General features: G+C 43.1%; 1 protein-coding gene across 1 annotated transcript; it reads right to left on the minus strand.

Moving 5' to 3' along the window:
- Nucleotides 1–1,458: 1,458 nt before the first annotated feature.
- LOC123171148 (uncharacterized) lies at nucleotides 1,459–9,489 on the minus strand. Its single transcript, XM_044588774.1, has 19 exons — nucleotides 9,223–9,489; nucleotides 9,084–9,149; nucleotides 8,833–9,006; nucleotides 8,017–8,091; nucleotides 7,819–7,945; nucleotides 7,674–7,738; nucleotides 7,480–7,553; nucleotides 7,232–7,341; nucleotides 6,847–6,884; nucleotides 6,408–6,558; nucleotides 6,143–6,310; nucleotides 5,853–5,927; nucleotides 5,588–5,724; nucleotides 4,801–4,870; nucleotides 4,661–4,718; nucleotides 3,730–3,910; nucleotides 3,493–3,624; nucleotides 3,246–3,388; nucleotides 1,459–1,879 (listed from the first exon to the last, which is right to left on the minus strand). Exons 1-18 carry the CDS (start codon nucleotides 9,487–9,489, stop codon nucleotides 3,251–3,253), a joined length of 2,106 nt encoding a protein of 701 aa, XP_044444709.1. The 3' UTR covers nucleotides 1,459–1,879; nucleotides 3,246–3,250.
- Nucleotides 9,490–14,884: the final 5,395 nt, after the last annotated feature.

The raw sequence follows: 14,884 nt of genomic DNA on the forward strand, positions 1-14,884 counted from the left end.
TATGTAATTCAAAACACACCTCACCCACACGTGAAAACCCAGTGTATGAGAGTATGGAAGCGATTTGATCTAGCCTTGATTCCGATGCCTCCTATTCTTAACATTTTTGACACCTTGAGGTCCTTCTCTCATGTAACATCCTTGATCCATTTGTTTTTGCCATCTTCTAGCTAGCACAGTAGAAATGTTAGATCAGGGTGAGCATCAAGCTAGTGTTTTCAATCTTAAAATATTAGAACAGAAACAATGTGCTCGCATGTATATACTACTCCAGTATATGTGGTTGTTGGGGAAACTTATCCAGCAATAGTTTCTCGAGATACTGTGTATCAGAACTGGTGGACATTGCAGGCATGAGATCGGTGTGGGAGTACTCTGTGTACTCAGTCAGCCTGGTCAATCAATACAAAGTATACGGCAAAATCATAGTAGTATTGGTGTATAATCAGAAAAATAGCTTAATGTATGCTTCAAAAGTGAAGTCTAATTAAAGGACTTATTCCTTATTTTCAAACACCTGAGGGACAAAAATTCAAAAACACCTGAGGGACCAAGTGTTCGAGAAGAATTTGCGAATGACAGAGAGAAATGAACTCTTTTGTGTCAGTAATGTGCAGCTTACCCAGTATAATTTATACATGCACTGCATCGTCAGGGAGCTTATCTAGCAGACCTAGCTGCTAATCATAGTTCAGATAATTATGCTATATATATGGTAAATAAACAATGCAATGTTAGGGTGTGCAGCTACGGCCAAGCTCGTTCCATCTAGTATTTCAAACGGCACATGTAATTCAAACCACACCTCATCCACACATAATAACCCAGTATACCCCTCTTGGGTAGATGCTGGACAGCGGATCGCTTGGCGCGCGGCGGACTGCCTCATGCCGATATGTGCGTGCTCTGTGACCAGGTGCCGGAGTGCATGGAGCACCTGCTTGCGGGCTGCTCTTTCTCGCGACAGGTATGGCACGAGGTCCTGTCTTGGTGCCGCTCCACTACGCCCCCTCCCAGTCCTACTTCTGGCTTCAGGGAATGGTGGCGGTCTTCATACTCAGCGACGCCGGCAACTCTTCAGAAGGGCTTTGCCTCAACCTCTATGCTCTGCGCCTGGTGCCTCTGGAAGCACAGGAAAGAGGCCATCTTCAACAATCAGACACCATCCGTCTCCCAGCTGGTCTCCGCCATCAAAGAAGAAGCGTCCACTTGGGCACGCGCCGGCGCCATTGGAAGGGCCTGCGTATTACCTGTAATATACTAATACTAGTTTGTAGACTAAGTTGGGGCTGAGCAACCCCATTCCCACCTGCTCTGAGAATCATCTCACGCCGCTCTCGTGTTCGTGCTGGTGATTCCCAGCCGCCTCCTCCTGTAATTGGTTCTCTACTCCTTCTATCAATGAAAGCGCAATCTTTGCGTATTTGCCAAAAGAAAATAACCCAGTGTACGGGAGTATGGAAGTGATTTGATCAAGCTTTTATCCCGATGCCTCCTATTCTTACATTTATAACACGTTCTGATGTAGCAATATCAATCTTAAGATTCAGAACGGGAACACCATGATCACATACACACACACACACACACACACTACACTAGTATATATGGTTGTTGGGGGCACTTATCCAACACTAATTTCTCAAGATAGTGCGTATCAAAACTGTTGGACATTGCAGGCATGAGATCAGTGCGGGAGTACTCTGTGTGTACGAAGTTGAGATTGTGTGCCGGAGTATATGGTGAGATGAGACATGATGATGGGCTTCCTGACGCGCGTGAGGCTCCTTGCAGCACGCGAGTGCTCTTCATACAGTTTCCTGGTTGCCAAATTCATGACTTGAATTGGATCGGTGGCTAATTGCAATCATACCTCATTCTGCAAAAGATAGGATATTTCGCATTACAATTGTTAGTTGAAAATGCACGACAGGTTTTCTATGCAGTTCGCAACAGGACAACAGTTCAAATTATAGCTTTAGAACTTCAGTTCAAAAACCAAATGCAAAGGGAACGCGCTACTGTTTTTTTGGAGAGCTATGGTGTGGCAATTAGAAATGTAGGAGGAACTTAGGCCCTGTTCGGCAATCCACCCACTCCAGGAATCTGCGAAGCGAGGAAAGTGCAGCTCCCTGATTTTCGACTACAGCTCCGCCCACTCCGGGAGCGGAGCCATTCCAAACAGGGCCTTAATTGAGTAGGATCGTAACCAATCAGTTACCATGATCCTTCAACATTTTTTGGTAGAACCGTAATTATGATGGAAAATCAACGCTAGTTGCCAGTAGCATCGATCTCTAGCTCCCCAAATCAAATGCCTTTTGTGTTGAAGTCGCATGGGCTTTAGACCAATATAACAAAAAAAAATCGAGAGTGCGCCAAAGACATTCCATATTTTATATTAGGCAGCAAATAATTTGGAAGAAGTTTTGAGTCGTTGCATACAACGCCTCAAAAATTCACACCCCCTCCTAAACGCCTAAACCACTAACTCCTGACAAAAACCTCCATTTTCACCGCTCCTGCTTGCTGCCACAAAGTTATTTCATCAAGGATGGGGCCAAGTTGCCAAACTCGAGATGCATGTTCTGATGGTTGTCTGGAATCTCGGCAAAGACACCGAAACTAGCAAGTGCAAAATCTCACTGGTATATCGAGTAAACATTCACATGGTCCACCATGCCCAGTAGTGTCTTTGTTTGCATCTCTCTATCGTAATCCCACATGTGCTGGAGAGTGATGAGCACCAGCAACTAGCGACCTCAGAAATAGGCCCTCGATCTTAACCAACACATATGCAACATCACCATGATATCAACAATTCTACCTATTATGTAAATACTTGAACTGGTCCAAGGAAAACCATTATCTTGATCAAGTACAATTTTTTTACCCTAGAGGAGCAACAATTGTCTTATTGTCATTCAGATATTATCTGTGATTTACTAGCCATGGTCGGTTGTGGCACCAGCGAGAATGTAGGGCGAAACCCGGTTTGCATGGTTGGTGCAGGCGACTATGTGTAGCGTGTAGCTCCCATAAGTTGTACTGTCCTAGATGGCGACAAAAGAAAATTTTAAGTTTTAATAACACCCTGTTTTCTCAAGAGTACTTCGAATATCATAAAGACAGACTAGAATTATAAGCACAGAGTAGAAGAACTGGATTGAATATACAGAAACACCATGTTGCAAACACACTACTGCACATTTTACGCTAGAAGTACTTGGTGTTAACAGAAATACCTATGTCAAGAAAGGAGTTCAGATGCTCTTTGGATAAGCACTTCCTTTGAACCTCCAACTTTTGCCTTTTTTGCACTGAGAAAGCACTTCAGATCAGCAACTGTAAGCAGACGCAACTCACCTCGCTTATGATGATCTATCACCTGAAAGCATTTTATGTCAAGTTATTAATTTATTAAGTTAGTACCAAAAGCAGTATATATAAATCTAGCTTGCCCTCTTTCAAGCACAAATAAATGACAGACACCTTTGCAGTTAACTCGTCCTTGTCAACATCTGGCTTTGTTTTTGTCTTTGTTGTTGAAGTTAACTCATCCTTAACAATTACTGACTTTGCCTTCGTCACCTTTTTAGTAACATCCTTTTGATGATCTATTGCCTGAAAAAAAAATGCCAAACTACAACTTCACTGTTGAAATCACCTCATACATAACTAAACAGTTTGCAGAGATTATCATCGATAAAAGAAAATTAGGCAACTCACCGTTTTGGTTAGCTCGTCTTTGACAACTTCTGGCTTTCTTTTCGATTTTGTTGCAGCAGTTATCTCATTCTTGCCAACCATAGACTTTGATTTTGTCGGTTTTACTTTTGTTCTAAGCACATCCTTCTGAATATCTAGCACTGATGATATGTCTTGCGGGACATTAGGCGCATAATCTTTACTGTGAACACAACAATATCTGAGTTAGCACTACTGAAATGGCAACTAAGACTATACTGTGTTCAAGTTCAACTATAAATATTCAGGTACGTTTGTAATCCACAAACTATTGCATGTGCAATGTCAAGCAGAAAGAATGACAAATTCCTTGAATTCCTAAGATAACAGCTTCCATTCAAATGGTACTTTGTAGAACTGATGAAAATAAGTATTTTCCTTTGTCAATCCCAGGCCAGCACCTTTTTTTTATGCAGCCACATCATCCAATTACCCGCAAAAATCTTGAAGATGTTACATGTACATATAGCTGCATATTTTCGCTGCATAGTAGTACATAAGCTATCTACAAACTCCGAATTTCCCACTGCGTGTACATACTAAACAAAACAATAATACTAAGACAAAAACTCAGTGGCTTGGTGTCCCTTCCCCATTGAGCAATTTTTAATCAGTTCAGTTGCACCTTTATTCTTTTATATGAAGTACTCCCTCTGTCCCAAAATAAGTGTCCCAAGCTTAGTACAACTTTGTACTAAACCTAGTACAAAGTTGAGACACTTATTTTGGGACGGAGGGAGTACGAGATATCTCACCTTAAGATGCTTTCATTCCCATATAGTATCGACAAGATCCAAATTTACTCATGCAAACAATATATTCTACTTCTTTTATGAAACTTCTTATTTGATAGAATTAACAGCATTCTCTCACATAGCAAATAATATGAGAAAAATAAATAAAGGGCATTGACATATGACATATCTTCCTCGCATCCAAGTTCCTCTTTTCAGAACAATCCTTTTGGTGCACTGCAGAGGAAATATGGATGATTAGATCCTGTACGTGTTAGTACAATTGATATGTGTGGAAGGGTCCCCTGATTGGTAATACCTTTTACAGTTCCTCCTTCACCATTGTTTTCTAGAATCTCTGCATGCTTCCTTTTAGGATTTCCAGAAGTCTGCAAGGATGATGGGATATTCAAAATTCAAGTTCCATAAATAATAAAGCACATTGGTACCAATCCACGTTTGAATCAGGGTTATTTGACATAAATAACACCATGTGGAACTTTAGGTAATGTAAGATAAATTTCTTTATTATAATATATAGTTATACAAAAAGAAGAAGTCCATATAGTGGGAAAATATACAATCAGATGACGTAAGAGAATTATTAGGGTCAAAGATTGGCAGAACAAAAATAGCTGGCATGAACGATAAATAACCTGATTTGTAATGGACCTGAAAGTTGGGTAGATAGGGAGGCGTTGGAAAAAATATTTGGTTTATTGTTGGTTGCCTAACAAAACAACCCTGGTTCACAATTTGACACAGAAACCTTATATAGAAGGAAAAAACGAAATAACATCTTTAGGGGAAATTAATTGTCAGCGAATCTTAAGACACCCCAGCGATGTAGCTACTAATCACGCGGCTCCAACTTGCGACACAATGGCAACATGCCTTAGCGTGGGGAGGCGCTGCTACAAATCCTAGACGCCCCACAGATGTGGCTTCGAACCACCGTGGGTCCTGTTACCGAATCTGACAATGAACCGGGAACGAACCCGAATCCTGATCCAGATCAGAGTTCGACTATGGTTGGAGCGAATCCAGTAACTATGATCCAAGCACACTAGATCGAAGGTATGGATATTCTTTTGGGTAAGGCATACCTGAATGACTTGCTTCAGAAGACTTGCACTTGATGAATCAACAGGATTAGCATGGCTTGCTTTAGGGAAATTTCCAAGTGATGATTTTGGTAGGCTAGTTTCACTCGATCTGTTTGAACTATCAGCATCAGATTGTTCTGATGCAAAAAATAGCACAAAGGGAAATTGTAGTCTGTTTTTCTAGTGAAAGGAATCTGCTAATTAAGAAAATGAATTGACTATGGACGATCAACAAATACAAATTTGCAGATGTAATTATATTTACCAGAAGAAAACCACGTTTTGTTTTTATCTGCTCGTTTACTTCTGCCGAATGAAGGCTTCAATAATGTTATTTGCGCTGCAGAAGATATTTTAATACAGAAGAACCACAGTCACTGTCAGTTGAACTGTGAAGGAAATGAGACCGTAATAATTAAATGAATTATGTAGATAAAACTTAATTAGCATAATCACCTATTAGGAACAACATGATTTAGTAACCTGAATTATTTGTTTGCATTTCCTAACGATGAAAAGTGACAACAAATAAAAAGAAGAGAAATCTAATCTTACATTTGAATGAACTGGTTAAGACAACAGACTGTGATTGACAACCATGCTTGATGGAATGTGTGTCATCGCCAGTGCCAGCATCATCCAGAGACTGAGCTATCTCAACTTTGGTATTGCAGAATTTGGCAGCCGAAGAGGAAAAGACAGCTGGTTTTGGGGTCCGGAAGTCTTGTGATAGTAGAAAATACGTATGCATTTAGTAAAAACATGTGATGAATCAATATTTCAGCCATATGAGCAAACAAGTTTGTTTGACAAAACGTACCTAAAGCCAATGATTGGTCTTTGGTCACAGAACTTGGATGAACTAAACGAAGATCCTCTGAATTTTCGGTTCTTGCAGTGTGCATTGCCAGTTTACTTGTGGCTTTGTCCCAAGTAGGCAGAGTCGCCGTGCAGTTAACTACTAATTGTTCCTGCAACGTAGGAGCCCACCGTAAAAACAACAGAGACCTACTATGCCCAATTTGTATAATTACGTGCTGGCAGATAAAGGTTCGCATAGTTCAAAATGAAAAAATCATTTTAAAATGGATAACAGTGATTTATCAATACAAGTGATTTGCTTGCATGAACAGCGATATCTACAAAAAAAATTAACATGCATTTTTGTACCATTTTATAGTAATGATGTGAAGATAAGGAAAACGATATGACGAGTTGAATGACAACAGCATTATTTACTTGAAAGGTCAGTTGATTACCTTAATTACTAGTTGACTCTGACCAAAGCAATTCCAAGCTAAAATAAGAAGCAAACGTCAGGCATGATCCAACATAGTTATTATTTCTTGCATTCTACAAAAACTTGTCCCCAGAGTCATTGAGTAAAGATAAACAACAATAATAGTATGATCCGACATAGGACCTGAACACACATCCTAAGGGACCAGACCTATGATTCTCCTGTAGATATCATATGTCTTTTATGCTTAAATGGTAAGCCATATATCTACACGCCTTGCATAACTCTCATACAACACCGAGAAACATGGTTTACAGCAACCCCTGATTACAACAACTAGAAGCATGTATGCCAATTCACAGTTAGTAAAGGATATTTACAACAGACAACAGAACAACCATCACCTTTCAACGATTCTATAAAGGACCGCATGGAAGACATTGCCTTTGATGCTCTAACAGATTTTGGGGAAGGCTGAAGCCCCGGACCTTGGAGGACAAATGGAGAAGGCAACCTACATAAGTTGGATAAAAGTAATTAAAGCAGAACATCAGATGCATGTTTGACATGGAACTGATAAATGATAATGATCAACATATTAATAACAACTGTAACAGCACTGAGTGTACAATTATATTTAAAAAATCATAACCATTGCTTCTCACAGGAAGCTCCGCGTGTCAGTTTGACTGCTGCATGATAACTGTAGTTCGTCTCCACACCATGCTGCAAAATGCAAAATTTGTGAAATGAGAAAAAATGTTAAATGCAGGAAATACTCCGGAGGTTAAGCTTACTAAATAAAAATAATAATATTGAGATAGTAGGAAATGCCAAATATATCACCTTAACTGAGCAAAGCTCTGTAAAGCTGTCCAAGATCTGCCCTGAAGGAGGTAATTCGCTAAAACCTATGAAAGGAAAACAAATATCTTAAGATTTGAGAAGAATGTGAGATGATGTAGCAAGTAATACGAAAACTCTAGCTTACCAATCACATGGCCTTCCTGTAATGTTGGAAGAATTGCACAAGCTGTCTGGAGGTTACAACCATCCAAACTTACTTCCTTAATCTGTTGAAACGTTTCTATCACACTGGAACTAGCAACATCTGAGATCTAGCAGAAATACATAATAATTAACTTAGCTAGTTTCTTCTGTAAGGTGCCCAATGAACAATGAAGAATACCTTAAGTGCAGTGAACCGAAATGCATCAGGTGAGACAACAAACTCATAATCATCATTTAGTCCAGATCTGACTTCCTGTACCAATTCGACAACCAAAGATGGTAAGCTACAAAACCATAATAATATCAAAGGCTCATATGGATTAATAGCTCGTTTACAAGAAACAACAGAAAACAAATTCGAGAGAGAAAACAGTTTATGTAACACTACAGTCTCTGGTTTTCTACATTGTAAGATGGAGTACTTGTCCTGTTGAGTGAAATAATTACCATCTTTGGTAGCAGAAGGTCAAACATTGCCTATACTTTATATGAACCATAGTGGGCTCATGCTCGAATAACAGAAGTATGTTAGTGCGCTCACATTCTGATGCTCAACCGGAAATGCTTAATGAGAGGTTCACGAGTTGGTCATGACAACAGGATGTACACATGATACTAACGAAGGGATGAACACTTGAGTTGCAAAGACGGCACTTAAGTTCTGAAGTTAACTGATAACTCATGTGTCCCAGCAATATACAGGTTGATCTTGGTACAACAAAGTTGATTTAATTCGGACTGCATCAAGCTTGCTCAAACCAAGCTTAGGCAATGCAGTTGGCTTCTGTACAGACCAAACAATGATGACTACTGCCTGAGGTTTGGTTATGTACTTTGCATAACCGTTTTCCACCCATTTCTGGATAAGGCTTGAATCGATCAATTTAGCACCATGCACAATCATGTACGCATATGGAGATTATAGGCATGGCATTTATATATACACCAACATGCAGCAATGCAGCGCTACGTGAACAGGGTGAAATCACCATACCACATTCAACGCGCACAGATCAGTTCTCTCCTCGATCACAGCAAACGTCGACTGGACGTATATGCTCTCACCGACAAAGCTCCACCCACGCTCAAGCATCAGACATCGAAGTCCACACTCAACCGCTTTTGCAACCAGCGAGCCTGAACAGACCACCTCCTCCTCCTCGCCAACCTTACAACGGAGGACGCAAAATTAGCCAGCAATTACTCGTAGCATCAAAACGTCGAGCAGGTGAGGGACACGCTCACCGAGGCGCCCGTGAAGGCAGCCGCGATCTCGGAGGCCACCTCGGCGGCCGCGTGGGACTGGCATCTCTGCAATGATCGGAACCCACGGGTCACGTCTCTTCGCCAAGGACGGAACGAAAGCGAAGCAGTTGAGCGAGACCTGGTAGACCACGAGGGCGTCGGCTGGGGACTGGGGGAGGCACGCGAGACGGTGGCGGCGGGACAGCCTGCAGCAGAGGATGTCGAGGTCGAGGGATGGAACTGCGGCGGAGAAGGAGACCTGGCGGAGGAGGAACGGCGGCGACGGGGCGGAGGATGAGGTGACGGGGACAGCGCGCACGAGGACCTGGTTGAGGAACATGGCGAGTGTGCCCGGCCCTGAACCTTCTGAATCTTCTGCAACAGCACCTCTGAAGAATGGCGACATGCCGGTTCAGTATAACTTCAGCGATCAGGATGCAACCGGGGGAACGAAAACCGTAGATCCAACGGCTGCTGAGGCCCCCTCCTATATCCATAACAAAGCTATATACTAAACCAGCGACGATTAACATGTATCAAAGAAAATATTTTTTGTTTTCTGTGTGTTTAATCCCCTACTTGTTGTCTACTTTTATGTTGAAATACACCGAAAGCTGGAACGACGGGTATGTTTGGTTTTAGGCTTTTAGCCTAAGTTTTTCGACAATGGATGAATTTTATTAACTCAAAATGAGCATCAAGAGGATACAACAGAATGAATACACACCTGGCCTCTGCATAACTAGGATGCACACAGTTAATACCAACTCACACGCATAAAAAATACACCAACAACTAGCAAAGTCAAACAAAACCGAAGCTATGCCTTGGTGGAATAAAAAGAAAAAACTCTGAAGCAATCAAAATAATGATCTACAATCTACAACAGCAACCATATCTGCACCAACCATCTCTTGACATCAGCTGTGATGTCGCCACCGCTTTCCACGATCCCAGCAGCTACATACATAGCACGGTCTTGACGTGAGGTGCCACGCAAATAAAAACCATGCTCGTACAAGCAGACAGTCAAGCCACTATAAGAGTCAGTCACCACCGACAACTCTGAACAGCAAAGGTTGCCGTCTCACTTTGCAACGAAGATCCAAGGAGGAAGGTCACTGACACTGTCAAATCCAAACTCGGGATGCTCCGACAGTCTCATACCATCCTCATGCTCCGACGTCCTTATCTGTGGTGGCAGAATCAGATAGCAAAACAAACTTGTCATTGTTGTTGGATCTGAAGATCCAAAATTCCCGATCCTGTCTTGGCAATCACCTAGCAGCACAGGACCACGTCGACGCCCACGCACCCGAGCGAAGAACCGCCATACCATGACGTATTAGGCCGACGTTGCCTCTTGCGTACTTGCAGATGGGATCGTGGCCACCAACATCTCACACAAAGATTGCTAGCCCAGCCAGAAAATCCACTGTCACCGCTGCACATCGATACCCTCTGCCTCAAGCCGATGTCCACAGATCTCACTCCGAAGCAACGATGGACAAGCTACCACGGGCTCTAATGATCAAGTCAGCTCCAATACAATGCCTCCATGAACAGTGGCGGAGCCAGGAATGAAGCAAACCCCGGGCCTAATTTTTTTCGACAACATGGAAAACTTTCAATGATGCGGCAACACGAGTGAGTGTCTTCATCATCCGACGATGCTGCGCCCTTCGAGACAGGGTGAGGGGGCGGGGGCGCCTTTCGGTGATGGATATGATTAGCGCTGATCTCGACCATAGGAATCACATGGTGTTGTAGTTTTTACTCGATGTTTGCCTGCCGTCTTCAGTGCTTTGGTGTTATTGCTGCCTACCACTTTTGTATCTTATCGCTCTTTTCCTTGGTTTTTGTTTTTGTTGGGGTCTTGCGTTGTTTTGTTAATTGTAAAGTCTTCATTAATTTAAAGCTAGGTGGCCGTTTTTTTAGAAAATACAGAGGGGTACTATATTTCTTTTTCATCTTCCCGGGTACACCTAACATGTGTTCTTGTCCATTCCTAGCAAAATAAGCCGACGTTCTCAAATCCCATGCTGCTATTCCCATGGCTCACACGGGCAATGGCGCCATGCGATGTTGTCCGGCGTCGCGTGGTCCTTTTCCCGCTGCCCTACCTTGGCCACATGATCCCCATGCTCCGGCTTGCCGCGGCGCTGCACGCCAGCGGTCACGCCATCACCGTGCTCCACACGGAACTCGATGAAACTTCCTCTCCTATTTTTCTCCAAAAATGTGAATTTATAGAGTTGGAATTAGGGTCAGCGAAGCCTCATGGGCCCCACTACCCACCAGGGCGTGCCAGAGGGAGGTGGCGCGCCCTGGTGCCTTGTGGGAAGCTGGCCCCTCCAGTGGGTCTTAGTTCCATAAATCTCCATTTATTCCAAAATAATTCTCCAAAAAGTTTCGTCCAATTCCGAGCTTTTATTTCTGCGCAAAACAACACCTTGGTAGTTCTACTGAAAACAACGTCAGTCCGGGTTAGTTTCATTCAAATAATGCAAAATAGAGTCCAAAACAAGAGCAAAAACGTTAGGAAAAGTATATACGATGGAGACGTATCAAGTACTTAGTAGGATGGCTAATGCGGACGGAGGTAGCCGAGGGGAGATTACACAAGGGGGTACCTAGGTTCGGGCCCTTGTGTTGGTGTAAAAACCGGTAGACCTCGGGGTAGGGGGTCCTGAGCTGTGGATCTCGAACATATGGTAACAGAAACAAGGAGACGATGTTTACCCAGGTTCGGGCCCTCTTGATGGAGGTAAAACCCTACGTCCTGCTCTTTGTTTATATTGATGGGGATGTATAAGTATAGAGTTGATCTACCTAGAGACCGTGAGATGTGTTCTAACTCTAGGGCTAGGTGAATGAGATTGCGTTAAAGTCCCCTCTACAGGCTAAACCCCTTGGCTTGTATACACACCAGGTAGGGTATCAAGAGTTACAAGGTCGGTATCTGGGCGTAGAGGCGGTGAGAGAAGTCTTGGAGTACACGATAAGTCTTCGGTGGTTATGGTCTTGATCTTGTCCTCAGCGTGCGGCTTCCGGAGTCCATCTTGAGAAGAACGAGGGCCCACCGGCTCAATCCGAGGAGCATGGGCCGGCTAGGTTAGCATCCCCTAATTCAGGACACCATCACCTTGTATTTGAGGTAATACACTGCATCCTGCTTCTATTTTGTATTCATGGTGGAGTTCCTCGTGCGAGAGGGTTACAAGGGAGATGTGTATATGACTACCGAGGGTTGAGTCAACGTGTAGATGGGAATGGCTGTTGGGGAACGCAGTAATTACAAAATTTTCCTACGATCACGCAAGATCTATCTAGGTGATGCATAGCAACGAGAGGGGAGAGTGTTGTCTACGTACCCTCGTAGACCGAAAGCGGAAGCGTTTTATCAACACGGTTGATGTAGTCGTGCGTCTTCATGATCCGACCGATCCTAGGACCGAACGTACGGCACCTCCATGTTCAGCACACGTTCAGCTCGATGACGTCCCTCGTACTCTTGATCCAGTTGAGGCCGAGGGAGAGTTTCGTCAGCACGACGGCGTGGCGACGGTGATGATGAAGTTACTGGCGCAAGGCTTCGCCTAACCACTACGACGATATGACCGAGGTGTGTAACTGTGGAGGGGGGCACCGCACACGGCTAAGAGATTGTCTATTGTGTGTTCTAGCGGTGCCCTCCCCACATATATATAGGTGGAAGGGGGAGGGAGCAGCAGGAGGCGCGCCCCAAGTAGGAGGAATCCTACTTGGGGCCTAATCCTATTCGACCTCCCCCTTTCCATGTTTTCCGGAGGGAGAAGGAAAGAGGAGGGGGGAGAGAAGGAAAGGGGAGGCCGAATTGCCCCCTTCCTTTCTCTCCTCTCCCTTTCCTTTCCCCCACCCTATTCGGCCATATATGGGGCGCCCCAGCCCACTAGGGGCTGGTCTGTCCCGCCCTAGACCCAATAAGGCCCAAATCTTGGCCGGGGGTGCCCGGAACCCCTTTCCGGTGACCTGATACGTACCCGGTACCCCCAGAACACTTCTGGTGTCCAAATACTATCGTCCTATATATGAATCTTTATGTCTCGGCCATTCCTAGACTCCTCGTCATGTCCGTGATCTCATCCGGGACTCCGAACAACCTTCGTTACATCAAAACATATAAACTCATAATACCGATCATCATCAAACTTTAAGCGTGCGGACCCTACGGGTTCGAGAACTATGTAGACATGATCGAGACTCATCTCCGGTCAATAACCAATAGCGGAACCTGGAATCTCATATTGGCTCCCACATATTCTACGAAGATCTTTATCGGTCAAACCGCATAACAACATACGTTGTTCCCTTTGTCATCGGTATGTTACTTGCCCGAGATTCGATCGTCGGTATCTCAATGCCTAGTTCAATCTCGTTACCGGCAAGTCTCTTTACTCGTTCTGTAATGCATCATCCCGCAACTAACTCATTAGTCACATTGCTTGCAAGGCTTATAGTGATGTGCATTACCGAGAGGGCCCAGAGATACCTCTCCGAAACACGGAGTGACAAATCCTAATCTCGATCTATGCCAACCCAACAAACACCATCGGAGACACCTGTAGAGCATCTTTATAATCACACAGTTACGTTGTGATGTTTGATAGAACACAAGGTGTTCCTCCGGTATTCGGGAGTTGCATAATCTCATAGTCCGAGGAACATGTATAAGTCATGAAGAAAGCAGTAGCAATGAAATTGTAACGATCATAATACTAAGCTAACGGATGGGTCTTGTCCATCACATCATTCTCCTAATGATGTGATCCCGTTCATCAAATGAAAACACATGTCTATGGTTAGGAAACATAACCATCTTTGATAAACGAGCTAGTCAAGTAGAGGCATACTAGGGACACTTATGTTTTGTCTATGTATTCACACATGTACTAAGTTTCCGGTTAATACAATTCTAGCATGAATCATAAACATTTATCATGAAATAAGGAAATAAATAATAACTTTATTATTGCCTCTAGGGCATATTTCCTTCAGTATCCCACTTGCACTAGAGTCAATAATTTAGATCACATCACCATGTGATTAACACCAATAGTTCACATCACCATGTGATTAACACCCATAGTTCACATCGCCATGTGACCAACACCCAAAGGGTTTACTAGAGTCAATAATATAGTTCACATCGCCATGTGATTAACACCCAAAGAGTACTAAGGTGTGATCATGTTTTGCTTGTGAGAGAAGTTTAGTCAATGGGTCTGCCACATTCAGATCCATATGTATTTTTCAAATTTCTATGTCTACAATGCTATGCACGGAGCTACTCTAGCTAATTGCTCCCACTTTCAATATGTATCCAGATTGAGACTTAGAGTCATCCGGATCAGTGTCAAAGCTTGCATTGATGTAACCCTTTACGACGAACTTTTTGTCACCTCCATAATCGAGAAACATATCCTTATTCTACTAAGGATAATTTTGACCGTTGTCCAGTGATCCACTCCTGGATCACTATTGTACCCTCTTGCCAAACTCATGGTGAGGTACACAATAGGTCTGGTACATAGCATAGCATACTTCATAGAACCTATGACTGAGGCATAGGGAATGACTTTTCATTCTCTTTCTATTTTCTGTCGTGGTCGGGTTTTGAGTCTTTACTCAACTTCACACCTTGCAATACAGGCAAGAACTCCTTCTTTGATTGTTCCATTTTGAACTACTTCAAAATCTTGTCAAGGTATGTACTCATTGATAAAACTTATCAAGTGTCTTGATCTATCTCTATAGATCTT

The sequence above is a fragment of the Triticum aestivum genome, chromosome 7D, assembly GCF_018294505.1.
Source record: "Triticum aestivum cultivar Chinese Spring chromosome 7D, IWGSC CS RefSeq v2.1, whole genome shotgun sequence".
NCBI lineage: Eukaryota > Viridiplantae > Streptophyta > Magnoliopsida > Poales > Poaceae > Triticum > Triticum aestivum.